This window comes from Falco naumanni, chromosome 11 (genome assembly GCF_017639655.2).
Source record: "Falco naumanni isolate bFalNau1 chromosome 11, bFalNau1.pat, whole genome shotgun sequence".
Taxonomy (NCBI): domain Eukaryota; kingdom Metazoa; phylum Chordata; class Aves; order Falconiformes; family Falconidae; genus Falco; species Falco naumanni.
This window is the reverse complement of record NC_054064.1, coordinates 28647894-28673078: the sequence shown is the minus strand read 5'-3', so window position 1 is coordinate 28673078 and position 25185 is coordinate 28647894. Positions and strand designations below refer to the sequence as shown.

At 40.1% G+C, this 25185-nt stretch overlaps 1 protein-coding gene across 4 annotated transcripts in view; it reads left to right on the top strand.

The window, feature by feature from the left end:
• SLC1A7 (solute carrier family 1 member 7) overlaps positions 1–25185 on the top strand; it is a 60138-nt gene that overhangs the window by 23629 nt on the left and 11324 nt on the right. For all 4 annotated transcript variants that reach the window (XM_040610766.1, XM_040610765.1, XM_040610764.1 and 1 more), the window contains exons 4-9: positions 4558–4600; positions 5501–5720; positions 9586–9685; positions 11233–11466; positions 20080–20274; positions 23409–23543. In XM_040610766.1, the coding sequence (XP_040466700.1) occupies positions 4558–4600; positions 5501–5720; positions 9586–9685; positions 11233–11466; positions 20080–20274; positions 23409–23543 (927 nt within the window). The remainder of the gene's footprint in view (positions 1–4557; positions 4601–5500; positions 5721–9585; positions 9686–11232; positions 11467–20079; positions 20275–23408; positions 23544–25185) is intronic.

The following is a 25185-nucleotide window of genomic DNA, read 5'->3' as shown; positions in this document are numbered from 1 at the left end:
GGAAGCACTCCAAAATTTGCTAGTGGAAAGAACCATCACAGCAGGATGTAATCAGACAAGGTGTTTAGCAGGTCACTTGTGCATAGATGCTGCTGTCACAGCAAATGCAGGCCAGGTGTGCTGTGCCAGCTGTTGTTCAATAGCTCACAATCTGTAGAAGGTTCACTGCACTGATATTGAATTTTCATGCACATTCACTCTTTTAGCCGGTGTTGAATGCCTCTGTTCTGTCTGGCAGAATTCCTGAAGCAGAAGATGCTCTGGGAAACGTCCTTCCACAGGGCAGGCAGTATCTAGCTCTTAATTTTTTATGTAACCAGAAACTCTGTGTCTCAGTTTCTGTTTTACACTCATATCTTTGTCTTAGACCTAAGTTTATCTATGTTCCACACCAGCCTCACTCACTGTTATTCTCTATATTTAATTTCCTATTACTATGTAAAATTATTTCTGCTAGGAATGCTGAATTCTACCACTATTATTTTGTGTCCTGTATCTTGTAAGCAGTCTGAAAGTAATGCTGGAAATTGAGAAGCATTTTACCTGCTTAGCTTTCTTAATTGAATAAACACAACAGCATTTATAGATGGTGACAGCAATGATTAGCTCAGCTTGCAATATTGCCTGGCAGTATCTTTAATTCAAAATATGTCAGTGATAAACACTGTGCTGTTCTGAGTGGAGGAGCAGCCTCACTTTATGATCCTGACACCAGATCCATGTGAGTAGATCTTTCGTCTTGTCCGGAATTGCAGTAAAGCTAGTAGAGATCTGCAGGGGCCAATGTGATTGCAGGCTGAATGCCTGGAAAATAGGTAGGCAGAGGCTGACAGGCTGCAACACCCTGCCATTAATTTTGTAATGTGTTTGAGCAAATGCAACTGTCTGGATTTTGTGCTAGACAGAAGCTCCTACCCCAGCAAGCATTCCCCAGTGCTCAGGTTTGGTGGGCCAGAGACCCACAGGAAGGCTGCCCCGAGGTAGCCAGGCTGGCTGGTAGTTGTGAGGATCCTGCCAGACCTCCTTATCCCAGTTCCATGGTAATAAGTCAAATCCTCCAAAACCAGTCTCATTTCAGTCTCTTCTGAAACATTCCCAGGAGATCCCTGCCAAACAGCCAGCTCATGGCTGGAAATATCAATGTACAGCAAAACATACCCCTAAAGCAAGAATTTCTCAAGTGTTTCTGAAGAGGCTTGACTGAACCAACAAAAACTCCCAGTCATCTCCTAGATCTAGGTGACAGTTTGATACTTTCTTTCCATTGTTTAGTTTTAGTCCATTAGAGTTCTTATCCACCAATTGCTCTCTTGAATGTTTTTAATTAACAAAACAAAATTTTGGCTAATACTGGATTTTTTCAATCCAAGTAAACCAGCTTAAAATAAAAAATAAGCTGAGGCTCTGGCAAACATATTCAGGTCAGCCCTTCACTAGCTAAACTGTGTAGCTTTGGTAAGGCTAGTCTCAAAGGCTGGATCACAGTGCATAATATATTAAAAAATACTGGGAGAATTCCAGCATCCAGTATTAAGTGGATAGTTGTAATTCCTGCAGGATAAAGAATGATAAAGAAACAAAATGCTTTAATCCTCCAAATGTTAGACAAATTTGTCTAACATTTAATCTAGCTACTAACCATATGATATTTCCTTTCTCAAGCAGTCTTAATTGTTCTTAATTCTACTAATTAGGACTATAAAACTAAAGGAGCAAGTGGAAATCATCAGCAATTCAATTCATATTTCTTTGTAAAGCTGTGGCTCATACGTGACATGCATATTCAGAGCTGTGCAGAAATCCTCAGTGTGCATGTATGCTTTCAGAATATTTCACATTCACACAGCAGGTCAGAGCACAATCACCACACACGCACTCCTGTAGCACCTTTCATCTGATTATCTCAAATCACAAAACAAAGGTGATTTAGTATTAATGAAGCCTTTAACAATCTGGAAGCAGAATTCTCTTATGAGGCATATTAAGGCAGTAACCATCTTTACACTCCAGTGCTTCCCCCTCCTATAAACATCCTCTCCATCTTCCCAGGTCCAGCTCCATCCAGCTGTTCATTAGTTAGTCCCCTGTGTCAGCCAAGCCCCTGGGGCTCAGGCAGAAGGTTGTGTCTGCATCTGATAGGAAAGTGATACACAGCTGGCTGTTGTCTGTCTTGCTTTGGCTGCAGATTCAACATTTGAACCAGCGAATGATCAGCTTTATGGATGACTTGCAGATATAACCTGATGCTTTGCTCTGTTACCAGGGTGAAAGCTCTGTTGATGGCCGCGCAGCGCTCCGACATACAGCACTACTTGAGTGTAGTGAGTGTTCATCACTAACCACATCACTATACTGTGTCTTAAGTGTTTTAAGCTACATCACTCCAATTAAATGAAAGTGTGTACAAAGGCATTGCATTAATTTAACTAAACCTTCCTAACATGATAATTTCCTTATGCAGAAAGACAGACTAGATGACCTTTAAACGTCCCTTCCAACCCAAACTATTATATGATTCCATATGTCCAAAGCTGCTGTCCTCTGCTATCACATCCCCATAGCATGCAGCTATTATCATAGCCAGGACTTTTAAACAGGGTTGGTAAAATGGAAGGAGATGTTGCAGTGTACAGCTGGTGTATGCTGTTATCCCACAGAAATGCCATGTAGCGGAACAGGCTGCAAGGGGCAGGTAATCTGAACTGTCTCACCGGTACTGACGTGAGGAAAGGCCAGGACAGGTAAAGAAGAATAACTAAAGTGCTGTGCATCAGCCTTATAGCTTGCCTGGTAGTAACTTCTCTGTGTAACACTAGTTTGCCCTAAAGCAACAGCCTTATCAAAATGACATATGATGCCTTTTTATGTGATTTTTCTGCTTTCACACAGCAGGCCAACAAAACTGTCTCATTTGCAGTCTTCTGTTTCAATCATTAGACAGCACTACTACCCTTTAATTAAAATTCTTCTCCCTCTGCTTTACCCTGAAAAGGATAATTAATTATCTCTTTGTAGCAAGTGTTCTCAGTGCCTGATGCTACTGAAACAGAATCTGCCTCATAATTTTAAGTGCAACCATAATGTCACATTATAATCACTTAAAATAGCAATAAAATTGTTTTTTCTAAGCCAGTGCTGCTCAGCATGCTCTTGCTGAAACTCCATTAGCAGCAAGTATATGCTGCTGCTGCAAAGAGGAAAGTGGTCTGGAAAATGTCACGGTTCAGCATGCTTTAACTGTATACATATATATATACACATATATATAGCAATTCTCTTTGGAATGAGAATGGGCTTTTCATTTATACTTGACTGGTGTACTGTCTTGGGGCTTGGGCAGGACTTTGAATAAAAAGTCTTTTGGTTGGAGAATTCAGGATTTTCTCCTTGCATAAATGAATGTATATTAAAGCATACAACTGGGTCATAGACTGTCACTGTCTTCTGCGCTGAGGTTCAGAAGCTTTGGGCTGAAAATAAAACAGTTCTGAAAATGATCCTATTAGAATCATCACACAAATCTTGATTTCCAAATGCTGCACAGAAATATATGACTTTTTAGCTTTTTTGCTCAATTATACTATGATTCCTCTTTGAAGCCTGTAGAGGGTGTGCTCTCCATTTCAAATTAGGATTGAATGTCTTTCTGCAAAGTAGTAATCTAGCTCAAACTGAAGTTATAAATTAGCTCCAGGTATTATTGGGTGAAGTGTTATGGACTGAGTACAAAGAAAGTCAGAAAAGATTACGAAGTCCCTTTGGGAATTAAAAATCTATTGGTCTCACTGCAGATCTCAAAGCATGTGGTCATTGTCTTCCTCTGTAGCGCAGCTGTGAGCAAAGATGAAATTGTTGGCCTCACTTCAGGCTCTTGTTCTGAAGCCTCAGAACCATATTAAAATACAATTTAGCAGAGATTGTACAGCTCTAATCTCAATTCTTTTAATCAGGAATGAGATCCTCTTCTTGAAAAGCAAACTGTTCTTGACCAAACCACTGCAAAGTCTACATCACTTACGATTTTAGTGATGAAAGTGTATCAGGAGGTACTACAGTTTGTGAATTATCTCACAGGAGTACTTAGAAGACCCAAAGTAGATTACAGTACCCAGGAGTATCAGAAATACATCCCTGAACCCTGACTCTGTCTTGAACAGCTCATTATCTAAGCAGAGAAGACAAAATAGGGAATAAAGAAATATTATTCTCCCCAGTCAGCAGATGGGGAAGGAAATTATAGCAACTATGTTGCCCCAGTTACAATATGGAGACAGTGGAAGAGCCAGAAACTGAAACTAGAGCTCCTGGGTCTTACTCCAGGTATTTAGAAGCAAGTCCCAAAACGTTAATTCTGAGGAACTGTCTCTCTGTGGAGCCTTGCTCAGTCAGGTACAGCTGTACGGCATGAGTGGGAGAGAGTAGCATTCTGCACTCATCCAGCCCTTGCTCTCTAGGAGGGCGAGTAACTGATTTATCATGGGAGACCCATGGGAGACACAGTGAACAGAAGTTGTTTTCAGTTCCATAGAAATTATTCTTCTATTTGTTCATTTTTAGGAACATGTTTCCAGCCAATCTTGTTGAGGCCACATTCAAGCAGGTAAGTGGCTATATTCCTTTTACCACTGATGAAAGAGGTGAGCCAGCATCATATAAAACATGAATCTTTGTAAAACAGAATCCAGATACAGACATTGTGTATTACTGCAGGTACTGTTAGTGCCTTCAGCATTTAGGAATTAATGAGTCCCTTCCCATTAGCCTCAGCAGCCTTGGTATCTGAATGCAAAACAAGCAAGCATAAAATGACAGTGTGACTAGAGAGTACACATGCACACCTGTGTCAGCTCCACCTCCACCCAAGGCCAGGTCTTTGAGGACCTTGAGAAAGGTGCTGTAGAGAAGTATAACAATTTGTGCCGTTCAGCTAGAGCATGGTTTCTCTTAATACAGGACTGCAGTCACAGGGTAGCTGGAATCTCTTTAAGAATACACAGTAACACCACGCAAAGGAAGAACAGAATATACTGTGTCCAATTTAAGAAAGAAAATAATGTATTTGGGAGGAATCTAATTACTCAGCTTGGAATTTGGCCAGAAAACCTCATCTAAAAGTTCTGAGTGAGCAAGAGGCATGGCTATATTTATTTTACCTGAGGGAGTATCTTATGGGAACATTACCTCTGACGAGACAGAGAAGGGCGCTCAACCTCTAGGGAGTCATTTCCAATTATGTCTTTATAGAAAAGTAGCTCTATCAGGAGATGATGTGTTTGCTGCACAAGGGTCTGATTATATGAACCTCTAATTTTGTTATGCTTTTCCAAAAATTCAACTGTTTTAATGTATTTTAGCAGCATAGGGACAGGAGCTGTCATTCTTCTTTTCATGCTTATCCTTTTAACATGCAGCCTTGTTGAAACAGAGCACTTAGGAGGTCTCATTAAACTATTAATTCCTGCTGGGATATTATAATGAAGACTATTTTGTTTTCTTTCAGTATCGCACTAAGAGTATTCCCATCATTAAATCTAACAAAGCATCTTCTGAAAGCACCACTCGTCGCATTATAATATATGGAATCCAGGACGAGAATGGATCCAATGTCCAGAATTTTGCTTTGGATATCACTCCCCCTCCTGAAGTGATTTACAAATCAGAACCAGGCACTAGTGACGGCATGAATGTGCTAGGGATTGTGATATTCTCTGCCACAATGGGTAGGTTTCAGACATGTTTGATTTGTAATAATCCAAGTATCCATTTAAGAGAAGAATATAGGCGTTGGGTTGTTTGGGTTCTTGACTCACCTTTTTTAACTGCTTCTGTCTAAACTTTGTGGTGAAAGAGGCAAGACTGTTACAGAGCTGTTCTCCCATCCTTTCTAAGATAAACCTTCAAAATCCTTGATGACTTTTGTTCCATGCAGTTCTGTTTTCTGTGTATGCACTTATGTTATTTTTGTTTAAAATTTTTCAGGATTACTTTGAGCTTTAATTTGTGAACTGTTTTTTTCCAGACTGTAAGAAACACTAAGACAGCGTGCTTAGAGGAGGTAGAAATTACTATACCAGGTCAGACCCATGGCCCTTCTGCCAATATTATGTTTTGCTCTCTGGACAGTTGCAAAAATCCCAGACAAAGTTTCAAGGAATTCTGAAATAAACAAGTCCGTAGCAAATTTTCTTTCCAAAGCGCAAGAAGTTAGTACACTCTCAAGGTCCAGAGCTCCAGGTGTTGTATTACAGGAGTAAAAAACTTCCCACACTGCTCTTGGTTCGAGGGGCATCAGGCTGAGACACCCCCTGCTCTCATGGCTGGATGTTTCACCCCTGCAGCTGGCAGTCCAAACACAACCTGCTCCCAGACCAACTCCTTGGCTGAAGTTCCATTCACCAGGCAGAAAACTACTTCAACCCTGGAACCTGCCCTGTCTGTTGTTCTTACTCATTCTTAGTCACATTTTTACCACATGATTAGTATAGAATATAACTGTCACTGTAAGAACCCAACTCGGATAACGAGCCTCAGTGGTGTCTTGAATAAATGAGCTACAAAGGTGTATAGTTTTATCAGTTTTAAATCTGTGGATCTTCTTTTTGATTGAAACTTCTTGATTTATTTTTGCCATCCTGCAATCCTGATACTTATATATTATCTAGTACCTTATCGTAGTGGTTTCTAAAAGTTTCTATCTGGCTAATTTATTCAGTTTAACTTGCTGGAGGAACTAATTGGTGCCATGTGTCTTATATTATGTTAGTGGATTTGGAAGAAGGATTTGAATAAACATGCCTTAGTTAATCATGAAGTTCTGATGATTTAAAAAAAAAAAAAGCTGATCAAATTTTACTTATCTAGATTTATTCTTGGAAGTTAGTCTGGTCAACAGAGATAGTTCCGTAAACCATCTTTGCATTTACTATATTATGGTTCATACCAGCACAAGGGGTCAAAAATCAAGCCTGGAATTAACAGATTTGTCTCCCTCAGTTTCTCCAGTGGGTGGTATTCCATATGCAACACTGCTGGAAACTGTCTGTCCCCCAGTTTGTAGTATTTTATTGTCAATTCCCAAACTACAATGTCACAGCAAACACTATTCCAGTCAAAAAGAATTGGATATGAATTAATTAATTAAATGTGCTTATTAGGGTCAAGGGCAACTTTATGCTTCTGAGAACAGATCATTTATTGTCTTCCCGGAACTGAATGTGTTACTTTCAGCATGCCCCTAAGTCTTGCTGGCCTGGGGCTCAAGAGACGAAAGCTGAGAGATGGTTTCTTCCTGGCCGATGTACAGAGAATGTAACCACCGGTACTGCCATGTACAGCATAGTCCCGGCTGCTGGGTCACCTGTGACTGTACCAGCCATGAACAAACCTGGAACACTAAATGCTCAAAAATTGTCATCTACCAGTGACTATTTCAGACTGTCATTTTGAATGAAGGATGCAGCCAAGCGTTTGTCACTGTCTTCATCTTTCTGCATCACCACCCCAAAATGGAGGCAAAGAAACAAGAGACATGTGCCTTCAATCTCTGTGAAAGAAGAGCATCCTTCCAAAGCTTTTATTTATTGCAAAAAAAAAAAAGTATACAGGCCTTGGTGCTTTGTAATAGTTTTGCTCACCTTTGCTAAGTCTTATTTGCACAAAGGCTTTTTCACACCACCTTGGCATAGAAAACCAGCATTAGGCTGGGTATGAGTTCTATAGCTTTTTTAAGGTCCTTGAAAACATAAGAATAGCATAAAGGGACAAGAGTTTAGACTTGAGCTAACTCTTTTCCTGAAGCAGGAGTTGAATTACTTAGTAATCTCAGTCCAGGAATAAATCCTGTGCCTGAATGACTGGACTTCTTTGCCAGACATGCATTAAAATAGGCAACATTTGACGGGCAGAATGTGAGGTCACAATGCATGTAAAGCCTGGATGCTGAGTTCAGCTATGACTGGCTGTACCACCTCTTGTTACGCAGTGTGCAGGAATTTCTTTTAGAGATATCGACAATGGCTAAGCACTGAGACACCTGGTCATTTTTTCTTGGAGGAGCACACATTATTTATTCACTGAAGTGGAACTTGGTACGTCAGGGCTGCAAACAGGAGGCCCCAGTCCTGCCTGCTCCCCAGTCTGTCCCCACCAATAGCCACATGCTTAGGTAGGACAGTGTTTTAAAGAGTAAATGTCATTTATTCCTGTAAAATGAAAAAGAAGGCATTTCCTCTTTTTGGCATTACACAGAATTAGAAGATATGACTCTTGTAAAACTGCTACCAACCAGGCTACAAGAGCTGAACCATATTTAATGTCCTATTACCAAAGATGAGCAACATGCTTATGAAAGTGTTGTTTTCTGACCTAAAAGTTAGAGCTTAGATGAATATTAACAGGCTTACAAACTCACATCTTGAATGCACTGTTATTGTGAAATCCCTGGATAAGACAGCTGACAGCCTCCCTCCCTGCCTCAGGAGGGGATTGCCCTGGAAGCGGTGCTGCCTGAGACGTGGCTCACAAGCGCAGATGTGGGCTCCAAGGGACGGAGCACAACTTCTGTTCCAAGGAAGGACACTGCATGTGCAGAGCAAGTGGCAGCATGCACCCCACTTGTAGCCCCCTGTTTCCCCATGAAACTCCCTTCAAAGGCAGTCTCACTTGGTGCAGCTAATTTTTGAAATGCTTCCTTAAGCAACTAATTTGGTTATTTATAAACCTTTCAGAGAGGGATGGCAGAAAATTAACAATATAGGAAAATTACATCTATTTATTTGCATTATTGGAAACTAACACCGCCTGGAGAACATATGGCTAGACGACACATCCTAGAGCTGTATTTCTTTCCTTTCTGAGCACTGGATGCACATAAATGGGTTTTCTTTGCTTTCTTCTTTGCTGGTTAGTCTGTATAGCAATTTGGCTTTTCTTCCCATGAATTTCCAGTTCCTTACAAAGTTTTCAAAGCCTGACTGATTACGAGGGTTGGTTGTTATTATGTAGACAGGTAACTACTGAAAATAAGATGAAGGCTCCCTTAATGACTCCCCGTTACCAGAACAAACCTCAAATACTGGCTTTGCCCCAGGAGCATCTCATGGGTGCTGCCCAGTTGTACGCCACGCACAGCAGTAAGGCAGACTGCAGGCAAAGACAGCTTCCTTTGCTAGAAAAATGTTCTTCAGTTTGTCTTCCATGGATCCCTCAGAGCAGGTAAAACCTTCTCAGGGCTTTATGAAAGATAGTTAAGGAAACAGGCTTGCTACCAGGGGCACTAGATCTACAGCACCAAAGTTTGTACCTCCATAGGGGAACTGCCAGGGAACTGCAAATGAAAAATGACCCAGCTAGGGGAGAAAGCCCTGTATGGAGCTAAAGCGCAAGGCTGTGGCCTCGCTCCCCCACGCTCTTCTGTTTCTGTAAAGTGAAATTTTCAGATAACCATGTTTCTTTATACAGCACAAAGATCTATATTCTTCCAGTCATCTCCCACTTAGTTCACTTTGAAATACAGCAGGGAGGGAAAGCACTGGGGCTTTGCATGGAGGCACCTGAGAAACTGAACCTGAATGCCTTTGTTTGCAGGTATAATGTTGGGAAGAATGGGGAACAGTGGCGTTCCTTTGGTCAGCTTTTGCCAGTGTTTAAATGAATCTGTCATGAAGATAGTGGCAGTTGCAGTTTGGTAAGTAACCGTTTCAGTAAGATTTTTTTTTTTTTAAAGAGCAATTTCAATAGAAGAAGGTGCACAGAAATCTCATAAACTTATTTCCAGGGAAGGAAATGAGGGTGAATGATCCTTAGCTTTGCGGGGCCTCAGCATACATACACACACATCCTGTCCCTGGCTTGTACTGTCATTTTGACAGAGGCACCCTATATATTACTCCCAAATAACAAAACATGGTATACCTGGGGGTGTGTGTGCTTTATGCACTAGGGGTACTGCCAGTCCTTGGGTATGCCAAGAGGGATTGTAATACATCCAGCCCACACAAGGGAGAAGTGTGATGAGAGGCTCAAACTGGTCCTTCCATCCCTTACAGCACTGCTCCACTAGAAATATCAGTCTGTCTTCGGCTTGCTCGGGAGAGGGGTGGGCTCTGGTGCTGATGTGACTGTACTGTCATTAGCCTGGTTGCTGCTAGCTTGGCTATCTCTACACTGAACGGTACAGTGGAGATGATATACCCAGAGTGGTTGGCACTCAAGATGTCTCCAGTCAGCAGAATAGCCAGTCTTCAATGAACTGTCCTAGGTCACGTAACTTAGGAAAAGCCTTCAGAGAAACCCTGAATTACACTGAAAGCCAGCTAGACCTGCCAACTCACCTGCCCCAAAGATCAGAGGAACAGTAAGGGACTGCCAACAGTAAGAACAGTCAGCTTAGCATCTTTCCCACCCTTCAGAAGGTCTCCTAATGTGGCTCAGCCTGACAGCGGGGGAATCCTACTACCAGCAGTCAGCCTCTGTTTCTGGCTACCTGGTGGGTCAGGGAATGATCACTTGGTTAGATGGGTCCAAGGGGGTAGTAATTTCTGGAAGGATCAGGGGGAAGTGGCAAGTCTCTGAAGATGGCACAGCTGGAAGTAGAAGATAGCTGGATGCCCCCAGGTTTTGCTTTTTTTCTTTTTAATCTTAAGCTTTTTGGCACCCATGGCTTTGTGTCTATCCATGTGCAGAAGCACAACAGTTTTGATAAAGCACCTATCCCACATCCAGTCCAGAGGGTGTTCAGAAACTCTCTGCCCTGAATTAAACTCCTAGGCAGTCCAAGAGCATGTCTCGTGCATGTCGGTGTTTCTCCCATGTCTTCCAAAGGCAACATAAACATTTACTTAACAGCTTCCAACTAAAATCCATGAACACGAACACAAATGCATGAGCACAGTTTAGGATTCATTCCCCCTCTCCCTGGTAACTAACCTGCTTTAAGCTAAAAAGTCAGAGCTACCTTCTGAACCAAAACACAAAATTTCAAGTAATTCCTGACTAGCAACATATCCTCAGCTGTGCTGAGGAGTACCCCACATAAAAGATTGTTTAACCTGGTGCTTCAGGCACACTCCTCGAGTGTGAGAGGGGCTGAGTCTGGTAAAAAAAGCGGAATCCAGCTGTGCCACTTCCAGGCAGGCTGCTGCTACTGCACTGCTACTGGAAGGATTTTCCCAGCTTGTACTGTTTGATAGAAGTGAGCTTCTCCTAATAATGTTTGTCTTTCTTTTTGCTTAGGTATTTTCCATTTGGAATTGTGTTCCTAATTGCTGGTAAAATCTTAGAAATGGATGACCCTTCAGCCATTGGGAAGAAACTGGGTTTCTATGCCATTACGGTGGTTTGTGGCCTGGTGGTGCATGGGCTGTTCATTCTGCCAATGATGTACTTCTTTATCACCAAGAAGAATCCCATTGTCTTCATCAGAGGGATTCTTCAAGCCTTGCTCATTGCTCTGGCCACATCCTCCAGGTATTATACTGTTTCTAGACAGATGCAATAAAATACTTGCTAGCTGCTTACTACAGCTTTCTTTTGGGAAAGGCACACTATAGCTGTACTGGAGCAGATATATTTGTCTCTGAACAATGGCCTGTGTACAATTCACTGGTATAATTTTAAAAGATGTGACTCTCAACATTTGGAAGTTATGTGGGAGCCATTTGACAATAATGTTTGTCACATTGTTTTTCCTCAGCTTAAAAAAATGTTGGACAAAACCGTTTTTTCTTAAAGGACTAGAAAATAAATAAGGATATTTTTTCATAAAACACACATTGTGCTTCTACAAAGTTAATATATATAAGGGACACACAGTTTGTCCAGACTTCAGTTTTTGGTATTAGTGGAGAACCTCCTAGTTCAGTCATATGGAAACATTTTAACCTTTCTACTGATCTTAGTCTTTGTGTTTTAGTACATGAAGAAAAGCCTGTGGTTGCAAGCTATTGTCCAGGACTGGGAAAGTATTTAGTTGTTCTGCTCAAGAAATAATATTTTTTGCATCCTTTTTAGGGAGGATGTACAATGAGTTTTAACCATAGCTGAACAAAGGTACAGTGAAAATGGGAAACAGCTTGTGAACTGGTTAAGAAAATGACTCCCAACATGGATAAACTGGTGCATGAGAAGTGCTTGAAAGGGCTGGAATTGACTTGCATGGAGTGGAGCCAAGAATGACAAAATATCATTTTCGTGTAGCTGTTATCATGAAAATACAGTTTCATGGCATCTGTGGCTGGAGGCTTATTACTCTGAAGTAACAAGAGCAGCTATACCTACTGCTTTTTATGCAGTAACAAAAGCCACAGTACAAGCGGAAAATGCCAGGTAAATAGGTCTCTTTAGCACATCTTACATATTTATAATTTCTCCTGTCAGCTGTAAAGGAGGAGGGCTAAAGAAAGGAGAAGATGCCTTTCTTTCATCTCATTTTTGCTTTTGGATTTTTGAAGTTATTATTGTTATTTTACAGGAAGAGTGGAAAATATTAAATTCTTATCCAGATCTGGAAATGATGACTGCTAGTGATAAACACCTACCTTCATCTATCTAATTTAGACTTCAAATTAGTAATTAGTACAAAATCAAGGATAAATTGGGAACATCTATTTATAAAGAAACATAATGAAAAATTAAAAGGCTTTATTAACGCCAAAATACTTATTCTAATTAACAATAATGACTGAGAAGTACTTCATCTAGTTATACCTAAGTGCTGATTACTTCTACCTGACAAAAATTTCTATAGTAAGCTGAGCTCTGATGACTAATATCCTTTCAGGCAATACTATTGTACTACCAGCTTCTTACCCCTTGTGCCAGTAATCTTACTTTTCTTTATGATTTCCCAAGTTCCTTGAGGAAGAATTCACGTAATCTCTCCTACAGTGGAGTGATCCACTTAGAAACAAAGTGCATTTGTAACTGGTGGGATTACAGAAGGAGAAGGCAGGAATGACATAGAGAGAAAAAGTTCTCAGAAAACAGTCAAACAAATAATGATTTAAATAACTTCTTTTTCACAGTCTAATAAGGGCCGTTATATAATCGGCACATATGGCTTTGCACAGGGCATCATCACTGATAAATAATGATGTGAGTTTTGCAGAAATCTGGAACTCTCCTGCAAATTATCTAAGTAAATAAATATATGGACAAGTAACAGTGTAACTTCCCTGAACTCAGATTAGCTGATGTCACTAATTTTTGTATAATCTTTTGAAAAACTTATTTTTGTTACAGAACATTTCTTTGCGATGTGATAATTACTATCAATGCTAAAAGAGAAATAATCTCTATTTTACTGAAGGGACAATGAAAAAGAGAAAACTTAAGTTGTACTAGACCCATGCCAGACTTGGGAAAAGGACTTTAGGTCCTTTTAAATTCTTTTAAATTTAAATCCTTTTAAATTTACCAGCAATTTTAATTTTTTTAAAAATATAAAAAAATTTAGACTTTTATCCGTGGCCCGTTGGCCTGGTTAGGCTCATTATAGTTCTAGCGAGGTCTGACAAAGTAATTTGGGACAGGAAGGTCAAGCGCAGATGGCTGTTTCTCTCACGACTATATGTACAGTGGGTAGGCCAGGAGTAAGCAGAGCAGAAGAAATGTATAGGAATTAAAAGGAGAGTTAGGAATGATTATTTCAGTACAGTTGGAAGGTATTGGCTTCCCACTATGTTTCATTTTACAAGGTGTTTTCATGTATAACAGTTTGCTCCAAAATGACCTATAAAGAGCAACATGCTGTGAAATACAAAATCAAGAAAAAATTATGTGCTGGGTGGTGTTTTAAACTCTAATTAGGCTTAAATAATTAAGGCAAGCTTTTTTTTATTAGAACATAAAAAGTTTGTAGCTTGAGATGTCGTCACATCCCCAGATTCAAGTAAGATGCTAATTCTGCACACAAAGGTGTTAGTGTTGGAAAAGGTTCATCAGGTTCACATTGACACACTTGACTGTCTGCCCTGCTTCTCTAAGAATTCTGTTTCTGAAGAACTCTATTGCTGATAACTCAGGTTTTTTAATCTATGCCATTCCATTCATTCTCTTTTTCTAGAAGAAGAGAATTTTTCTTAAAATGCCTATGGTTCATCTTGGAACTCAGCTCCTCATCAGGAAAGTTGGGCTTCTAGGAAACAGCCCCAAAAGCCAGTGTGATAAGGAGAGCTAGGCAGGCATCATGCATAGCTATAAAGCAAAAATCTCAACCTACAGAACTGATGAGAGGTATCTCTCTCTGCCGAGTCTCTTCAAGGTAAACCAATCCTTACTTGAGATTTTCATCATCCCCATTTCCTTACGCCAAGCTGATGTGAGAGAGCCCACTGACACTGGGGAATACATGGGGAATTCCGCTTTCCCTTAAACCTGTGCTGACATTGACTCTCCTGGGCTCCAGCTCCCAGGAGAGAGCCCCTCTCCCAGGGATACTGACTCCTTTGAGGTTGTGCTTTCTTCCCTTCCACTGTGCAAGGAATAACTACATATTTACAGGCCCAGAGAAGGTGTAGTTTGGGAACAGAGCTCTGGCATCAGCTGGCAGCTCACCCTGTCAAGAATTATCAGCAGGACTTGCTACCAGATTTAGCGTCTTTATTGTCAGAAGCTAATGTACCACCAAAGTTAAGGTGAGTCCTGAGGAAAGGCTCTGAACTTACCGATTTGGGGACTGGGCATGTTTGATGGGTGTAGCTCTGTTTTCCCCTTCTTAACAGTGTATTTTGGAAATCCAACACAGGCCCAACATGGTTTTTCATTTTTTTCTGCTAAAACAGCAGTGCCTTGTCTACAGATATCTGAACTTTTCACCTTTGTTACACTGAAAGGAATGGATACTGCACATAACTGAGCTGTTGCCAAAAGAACATGCACAAATAATTGGGGCTGGACAGGCGAGCTGCTTCTCCTGACAGTCAACACATCTGTATTTGGTTAAATAAAACTTGCCACAGGGGCATTATATAACACTCATAATGCGGGTATTGGATTTTCAGATTATCTTAGAGCAGAACAAAGAGTTGGTTTTAAGTGTACTGATGTGTTTCTTGGAGATGTTTCTGTGTCAGTTCATGTCTACATCTAAAGACAGAAAGAAAACCACAGATCAGTGTTCTGATATTCATTCCAGCTAGTCTGCACCTGTGGAAAGCTTTCTTTTTAAGCTAGAAGTCAAACTGTAAGAATCAAAAACAATACCATGTACAAAACCAAAGAATGTAACACAAGGGAACCTGAAAACCACTAAACAGCTGTCTCATGGCAATGAATTTGTTGAATCTGAACAGTATTTCAACCCATTTCCCCTCTAGTGAAAGGTTCTCACCCCCTTCTCAGACCCCTTATATTTCTCCAGAAACTGCAATCACAGCAATATTTCAGTTTACACAGACATTACTGGAGAGGCAGGGACAGAGAAGAAAATCTCTTGCTCCTTTGGTGGATCATTTAGGACACAATGAACTCAATCCCTACAACTAGCACCAAGTCCCTGCACCAGTCACCTGGCCGGCCAGCCCCTGAAGCGAGGCCCTTGGCCCCAGTATAGGCTGGCTTTGGCAGCAGGCATCCGTAGCAATGTATGCAGCTCCTCTTTACATCAGTAAGGTGTGTAGGACACGTGCTGTCATTGCTCACCTTGCCCTGCTTTGTTCTGTTTAGACCACGTAGCTGTGGATTTCTGACTTGCTGCTTTCTTCCCCCCACATCGCCCCTGATCTTAACTTTCTTCATTCTAATGGCAAGAGGGATTTTTATTTTTTAGGTCATCTTTCCATATCATTAATGAATTAAAGCAGCATCTTCTCAGCGGTACAACCCATGAAAAGAAGCAATTTTCATCTTCTCTGAAGTGAAATGATAAAACATGAGTTTTTCAAATGTTTTGCTGCTTATGAAACACTAAGATCTTGGCTATTGCACAGTGTAAATTAAAGGCAGATTTAGCAAAAGGGAGATGAGATCAGTTTGTTGATTTTTTTGAGCAAATATCAAAATGCATTTGAATGATAAGATAAACAGAGTAGGCTGAACAGCTGTTCTTCCACGGTGACTAGCCATCTTTGTGGTTCACACTAGTAAGAGCCTGGCCTGATCCAGCATTAGCTTATGCTCAGTCTCTGCAGCTGCGGCAGTTTATCCCAAAGTTGAGATAAGACTCTAAAAATGTATTTTTAATTGTTAATGTTAGTGCTGGGAGAATATACCTCGCATCTTAGCTGAAAGCTTTAGGACAGTTTTTAAAAGACTTAGCAGATTAAGATCAGTGCTTTAGAGTATTTTTTTTCCTTCTATTAAATGTTACATGTCAGGCTTTCATGTTACTGCTCCACTGTTTAACACTAGATAAAGCAGCTTTCAAGAAAACAAATTTCACCTAATTTAACTGGAAAGGCAAATTAAAGTATTTATTTGAGAATGTTTTTTCTTCAGCCACTGAAATTATATATTATATAATTATATATAATTAAAAAATGACAGTAGGAAAGTATTTGGGTTTTTTTTATTGCCAGCTGTAGGTCACCAAGAGCCAAAGCCTTAAACAAGACACATATTTTCTGGTATATGCCATATGATACATTACGAGTGAAAAAGAACCATCATTGAACAAGACAATGTTTCCTAGGATACTTCACATAACTTTTGTCACCTATATTCAGGAAGAGTTCATTCAGGTTGAAAAAGGTGTTGAAAGGGTAATCAGTGATGTAAAGTAGCAATCTTGTAAGAGAAGACTTTAAAACGTCTGATTGGGTCAATCCAGGCTGAGAGGGGACAAAACTGTTTTCTAACAACACGTTGTAACAGCTGGACTGATTTGTGCAAGGAGAAAAGGATAAAGCACACAAAAGCAAATTTAGTGGAAATTGACAAGCGTGCATCTAGATCATAAATTAAATTTCTCATCTGAACAGGAAGTCCTGGAAAATCTTTCAATAGGAATGGTTGGGACAGACAGCCTACTAGCTCTAAGATGTGATGTCATAAATTTGAGTGAGACTGTATGTAGTAGTTGCATGTGCTAGGACTGGAAATTGCTTCCTTTTCAAATCGTGCACAGGGTTTTTCATTGCCATTGCACTAATATTCTACCCATTTTCTTTTTTATTATAATATTCAATAAACAACAAAACCAACATCTAGTTATGTGCCCTAGAAATTTGACTTCTAACAGCATGAAATTAAAATGAAAGAAACACCTGCATCTGTGAAATAATGCAGAAGTCTAAAAAATTAATTCTTGCAAAAGCAGTGTCACATATTCTGTTTACAACAGTAGAAATACATCCAGATTTTGCTGGTTGTGTCATTGGTGTTGTGGGATTGTTTTGCACGCTCGGTCACATCTCAACCAAATCAGAAGATGTCAGTCAGTTAAAGTTTGCACATTTCACAGCTCAGGTCTCTGCCCTCAGAACAGGAAGACATTTAGGTTTAAAATTCTGATATGTCAGTGTGGACAAGGTGGAAAGGCCTTATAAGATTACTTTTTTCTCTTCCTTTTCCCACAAAGAAATTAGGGTTTCGTTAAAGAAAAGCCAAATGGCCGAGGAAAGGCTGTCTTTAAAAACAGGTAACCCTCCACAACTGAAGCAGTGGCAGGGAAGGGAGATAATGAGTAAGTTTAGTAGTTGCTTCTTAGCCATGTCTATAGTTAAGAACATCTAGAAGTGCTACTGTGGTAGTCTGCTCCTAGTTGCAGCTACACCAGGGGTTTCAGTTCTACATTCTCTGTGAGACCCAGCCTCATCCTTTTATTTTATGAACTTTTTATGGTAAACAAGATGTAGAGAATTTCAGTTATTCACAGATGAAGGTGTGAAAAATTATAAATATGCTCAAGACAGAAATTACATCTAATGTGTAGTTTATGGGATTATGGTTTGCTGTGTGTTTTTTTCAGAAGTAAATGTTGATTAAATATTAGGACTGCTGGAATGAAAATGTTTAATATACTCCAGTTACCAGAGGTAATCAGGTTTCTATTGCTTCCTTGCCCTTTAAGTTTATTGGCATAATTAGAGAATTACTTTTGTCCAGATTTTCATGGCAGTGACTGCCAATCTGTAGTAGATCCTTCACCAATCAGATTTTATAAGGTTATAGAAAACAGCGATATCATAATGAAAGCATAGACTTGTCTTTTTTGTTTTGTGTTTCTATTGCAGGAAGCTGCTTTTCCTTTCCAAACACTGTTACTTTCCTCAAACAACAGCTTGCACAAACACAAAATGATAACCCCTGTTTATGGAAACATTTTGCTAATGCATTCCTGCAAACTTGTGGTCATGATTTCAGAGTTTTAGGAATCTGTGCTTTTGTAGTGTCCCTGCCCATGGCAGGGGGTTTGGAACTAGATGATCTTTAAGGTCCCTTCCAACCCAAACCATTCTATGATTCTATGATTCTATGATTTGTATCGACTGAGAAAGAATTTGTAGGTCAAATGTGTTATCTTCAACTAAGAACAGATGATGGTCACTATAAGATTTATATCAGAGCCACATTGCTAATATGAAGCTCACAACACACAGTGACTGAGCAATCTGAACTGCCCAAACTAACAGAAAGATGCCTATATTTCATGACTTGGGGTGTGTAGATCACATAAGAAGAGAACATTAAAGACTTTAGTATAATAATACCAGTATTTCCCCTGTAACCATGTATCTCTTTAAAGAGGTAACTTTGGAATAATTTTGAAGGAATTTGCTATTTTACATCTATTAGTCTCAGGAATCAAGCAGTATATTAAAATTAGTATCATAACAAGGCAAATATTTTGAAATTTATATATTTTCTTCAGTGGTCTTACTTATTTTCCATACAAACTGATGTACCATAAAAAATAACCCCTTGCTCACTTGAATGCAAGGTCACATTAGTGAATGTGATAGCATATGGTGAAATGCAGAATGTTACAAAAAGGCTGATAAAATATAAACATGTTTAGGTGTGTTGCTATTTAAAAATGCATGCATCTTATCAAAACCAAGGAAATTTATGACCAGATAATATTTAATGAATTGTCTCAGTTAATGAAAACAAAAGTAAGATTTGGAAGACCTTAAGCTCATTTTAAAATTAATACCTGTCAAACAGTCCTATACCATTCCATTCCATTCCATTCCACACACATATGTACTTATATCTCATTTACATATGTACATATTATTATATGACCTGCAGTGATGTGATTGTTACAGGCCACACAAGGGGCACGGGCAGATCTGTCCCAGACAGCAAATGGGATTGTATATTTGTGAATACAGGGGCTTGGTCTGTAGCTTTTATTTTCAGGTGTGCTGTTGATAAGATCCTTGCCTAACCCCTTGCAGAAATAAATTGATGACATATGAGGTAGGATGTTACTGCATTAACGCTTTCGGTGGCAAAAAGAGCAATTTCTTGGTCAGAGCTCTTGCCCACTGGGATGTTTTCGAGTTTAACCCAAGCAGCATTCCAGTCTCTTGTAAACTCTCACTGGCACTGTAATTCATTCCTTAAACTGGTCATCTGATTACTGTCAATATGTAGTGAGAAGGGGAACAGTCCCTAAGGGCATTTATGCAGCATTCCCTTACAGTGAGTTAAGAGCCTTTCTTGCTTTGTACCTTTCCTTGATTTATGGTTACTCTTGCTGTTTAAAAATGGCTTTCTATTTCAGAAGGCCTGGAAGGAAACTTTTTTAGAAACCATGAGTGCAGAACAGTTTTTAGAGATTTTACTAATGAGCTGCATAGGGTGTTTCACCTGTCTTGCATTAGAGTGTACAATACTGCCTCTGTGGGATTTCTGTCCCTTTTCTTCAGAAACAGGGAAAGAGAGAATAATGTTTTTAATTTTGGGGAAGCAAAATTTACACTAACTCAGAATTTATACATGTAATTGTTTTTATCCTCCCTCAAGCAAAGGAGTGAGTTACATGACGAGTGAGTACACGTGCAGACCAAGGAATGAGAAGCAGTGTTCAGATGGTTAGTGTAAGGTTTATCCTGCCTGGAGAAGGTTTGCTACAATTTGTTACATTCCCCAGAAATAAAAACATTCAATGTGTGCTTCTCTGCTGTTTTGCAGCTCAGCCACACTGCCTATCACTTTTAAGTGCTTGTTGGAGAATAACCATGTGGACAGGAGGATTGCAAGGTTTGTGCTGCCTGTGGGAGCCACCATCAACATGGATGGGACGGCGCTCTACGAGGCGGTGGCTGCCATCTTTATTGCGCAAGTAAACAACTATGAGTTGGACTTTGGGCAGATTATTACTATAAGGTATAAACCTCGAATTCCACATGCTGCGATTTGCTTGTCTTGTTGAGTCTGACATTCTTACAGTTCTTCAGTGTAGCAATGTTCAGAGCAAAACTAATCTTTGCTATTATCAAAGGATGCATTCCTCGTAGGATGGTTATTTTTAGGTAACATGGAGATCAGGGACTGTACAAAGACATGTACTGGTACTGTTCAATAGAAGCATGTGGACACCAGGAAACGTTTCTGTTTGAGAATAACCATCTAATTTTTACTTTCAGGCAACCCATTGATCATTTACTAGGATTTGAACATTTACTGTTATTGGTGTTTGAAACACTATTTTAACTGTCAGAATTGTTTTCAACTTTATATCTGGCTTGCATCTTTACATGAGAGGAAAAGGGTTAACAAAATTAAAAACTAGAAGTCCTGTATCAGATAACAGGGAATAACATGTGTTAGGAAGCTCTTTGTCAAACCTTGGAAGAGCAGAACAGGGAAGGAGGACAGATACTACTGTCAGGGCAAGATTTCATGAAGATGTCATATCAGTCAGATATTTTTAAATGTCTTCTCTGCTGCTTGTAATGCTGAAAACTTCATAAACAACCATGCTCTCAGTGGGTAGAGAGTGCTATAGCTGCATACGCCATCCTTGAAAGGTCTGTAATGGATCCAAAACACTAGAAGATCCAGCTGAACAATTACTGCCAGAATAACTCCAGTGGCTGCCAAAGAATGCCTCAGGGACTGAAACCTGCAGGTTTCCAGCAGGGAAAAAATGATTAGAAAAACATTCCTCATAGTCAGAGCCTTGTGCAACATATTTGAGATCGGCTTACCTACCCACCCAGTGACCTCCTCACTGCCCCGTTTACATTGCTGGGCCTTGCCCATCTTCTGCTGGACTTGAAAAAGCTTCATGACAAGAAGAGGAGAGTCCTGAAACGCACCCCAGATGACAGCTGAGGTTTGCTAATGGGCTTCTGGCAAGATCTGGTTAGACTAGCAGCAGCAGAAATAAATTGTGCCTAGATGAGCTCTTGCTTCAGGCTCTCTCGCTCTCTCTGAAAATTATTGTAATGACCCTGTGCTAAAATTCAGTCTTTTGTGATTTTGAATTTGGAGGTGTTTTTAGCATGTCCCAGAGCATAGGCAGATATTACATACACCTTGAAGTAGAGAATAGTGATTTGAAAAATGGAGGGTGATAGTAATGGAAAGAAGGTAAGTTCTAGCTTTCTTTTAGCAAAACTCTATTTTATCTCTTCATTTTCACTCCCTATATTAAGTGCCAGTACATAAGGACCAGACTAAAGTAAAGACAATAGAAGGAAAATACAAGTGAGGATGAGGAAAACCCAAGAAAGGAAAAGAAATCAAAAGACTCACTCACAAAAGAAGGGGGTAAATAGGAAATGACAGTGGATCGGTACCTTGACTATCTGAAGCCCAATTCTAATTGTATACTATGGGCTAAACGTGCCCCAGACCTTGATACTCTGGGACGTGGAGATTTAAAATTCAAATATTCCTGAATGCCAGGGTATTTTTGCCAGAGAGGAAAAAAATGTTAGAAAAATCATCAGTCTACTTTGCTCACAGTTTGTGAAATCCAGTTTGACAGTTTATATTAATGTGATTATGCAAACCTAGATGTAGCAGAAAAAGAGAGTACAGATCCTATTCCCATCAAATGAGCATATTATAGAAAGAAATATCTACATTAAGGTCAAAATGGAATGAAATAGCAGATGAGCTTGCATGTACAATCTTAGAGAAACATCCCTGCTTTTGCTCCCAATTCAGTCTTGAGACTTTGTGGCCTGAACTGACTTAGGAGGTAGAAGCAGCCCTAATTAGCTGGCCAGTTTATAGCACTAACTGGAGAACCTTTTAATGTTTGTTATAGTTATCTCTTATTTGACTACTGAGTTTCGGTCCCTTCTGTTCTATCTATACTCTGCTTATTACAATGCTATTAGGATGCTGTACAAGCTAACTTTTTCAAAATGTAGTTTGTCTTTCTCATTCCCCATCACACCCACATGCAAATGTATTTTTTTTATTGCAGGAAAGGGCTCTAGTTATAAATACTGATGCTGCTCTACTGGTACACTGTACAGCTGTGAGCAAGATACTGGATATCTCTGTGTCTCAGTTTCCATATGGGTGAATACTGTTACCCTCATTTTCCATCATAGGATGTTCATGAGCTGCTTGCCAAAAGCTCTGAAATTCTGGGTTGATGAATGCAGTGGATTATCAGTGTATATACTTTCTGTCATCCTTTTACAATTGTCAACATTTGCTTTTTGTCTTTCTGCTGGATGGCCTAGCTTTTGGAAGTGGCCAGATGGGCGGAAATGAATATATCCAGTCATTTTTGCTCTTGGAAAAAGGAATGAAATCCATCCCCTAAAAATAGCATTATGAAAAAAATGTTAAGCCTGCCAGGTCCACTCTTGCCCTGGTCTCTCATTCATTTCTGCTTGACTGGCTGAAAAAATGGTGTGAAGGTCAAGTAAAAATGCTTCCCAGAAACTGAAGAGGTACAGTCACATTCACACTTGCTTCGGATTTAGATCCAAGTATGCAAAGCCATGTGCTATGCAAGGACTTCACCCTTGGCCCAGTCTCTTTACCCGTGGTGTGGCCTCTTTGTGATGGATTGACATTAAAGGCCCTAGCTCCAGCCAGCTGCGGATTTGCCTGGCACAGGAACTGCTGGTGATGACTCAGAGATGACTGCTGGGAGCTCTGCTGCCAAGGGTGAAGCAGCAACGAGGAGTGTTGGCAGATTCATGGCACACAGTGCTGCATCGTGCATGACCCATGAGAAGCTGTCAACTCAGAGAAGCCCACAGCCTGGCTGCCCCCCTTTCTCTGCACTTGTGAGATTAAGAGATAACCAAACTGTCCCACCAGTGCCAAGGCTGCAAAGGTAGAGGGTGAGAATTTAGCACTGGGCAGACAGTTTGGCCTGTTCTTGCTCTTCGACTTGGCTTCTGTCCGCAAAACACTGGCACTTCCGTGCAGCAGCTTGTGTAAAAAGGATTATGATTTAGGAAAGCTCCTGTAGAAACATGGTGTAGTTTCATGCAGAGCAACCCAGCACTGGTAAAGCTTATTCCTTTCTTTTTTTGTTAAAGTATCACAGCAACAGCTGCCAGCATAGGTGCTGCAGGTATCCCGCAAGCTGGCCTGGTGACAATGGTCATTGTTCTGACCTCAGTTGGGCTCCCAACAGATGACATCACATTGATTATTGCCGTCGACTGGGCACTGTAAGTAACATCAAGCTTTTGAGGTTTCCTGTGTGGCAACATTGCTAGAAAGGCAATGGTCTCCAGGGGTATAGTAATACAGGTATACATAAAAGGGATGAGAAGTAATTATTTTGCTTGTCATGGTGCTAATGTGGCCCCAGATTAAATACTCTGCCGAAGTGGGCATTATATTGAAAAAAGACAAATGAGAGAGGGTCAAGATGAGACTTGGTGATATGACTACATGGAAAGGCTGAAAAAGTGGAGTTTGTTTACTCTAAGACCAGAGAAGGCTGCAAGAGGTCACCACAGCAGTTTCTCATACAGATAAGATTGTCCTGAAGAGGACAGTGATCAATAGTTCTTCACATTCATAGGGAGGAAGGATGAAGAAGTAGACCAAAGTAACTACCTTAAGTCAGATCACAGGAAAATTTAAGAATTATTTTTATCTAGAATGATAGTCAGGCAGTGGAAGTGGCTGCACCTAGCTAGGCTGGAGGATGACCTTCATGGGAAGTTTTAAGGTCAGGCCAGACAAATGTCTGTCAGGTGCAGCTCTGGCACCTTGCCTTGGACAAGGCCAAGGCCAGTGTTCCTAGGAAACGTGGTTTGCCTGCACACTGCTTATCAGCCCACCGACACCTCAAGGACACCATCTCAATGTAGTGAAGTGCTCTGCAAAGAAGCATGAGCCAGTGCTAAAGCAAGCAAGTACTGCTGCCCCACAGATAGCACTCTGCCTGAAATAGCCATGACAGTACAGTAATGGTTTGTGCTGTATATATATAGCTGCTACTACTACTGTAACTAGAGCCATGGTATAGTCAACCTCAATGTAATACTTGCAATGCACTGCATTAGAACTAAAAATGTCTTCCTTCTATCATGGATCCTGCTGCAGTTCTGCTCTTCCTGATTTCAATGCTAAATAGGCAGCAGCAGTTTGTAGCCCCCTGCGCAGTTGTATTTTGCTAGCTCAGCCGTTCTGTGGAGAGGTTACATTGCTGCATCCCTAATCACCAAGGATGTAATAGCAGAGGCAGAGGCTAAAACTTAACACACTCAGAATAAAAGAGATTTGTGTCACCTATGAGAAGAGCCACTTTAAAAATTCATAAGTAGTGGTTTGTTTGAACTCTTTACTTTTGTGTAAATGTCCATCAATCAACCAAACAATTTTGAATAGTCTAGGAAGATGAATTGTAAAATACTGGTCCCTAGCTCATTAGCATTTCAATTAACTACATAATTAGTGTATGCATCCACAAGGAAACAGTACAAATTATTTTTTTATCTATATAAAATGTATCTCCGTAAGTACAGTGGAGTTTCATTACATCAAGGTTCTGAGTAAAAACGTGTTACAAGTCCATTCTGTTATATATCCTGTTTTATTCAACTTTAGGCCACTGATTTTTTGTACAAAGAACTGGGAGAAAAAATTAGTTCTTTCCTGTTGAGTGCAATAAAATGTTTTTGTTGTTGTTACTATTATTATTCATGAGTGTTGTGTCATATGCATACTTTAAGACATATTTTATTTTAGGAATATTCTTCTGTGAAGGATAAATAATATCTGCTGTGGACACCTAAACTGGGGAATGGCAGTTCAGATTTTAATAAAGCCACTTTTCTAATGCTATTCACTGAAGCTCAA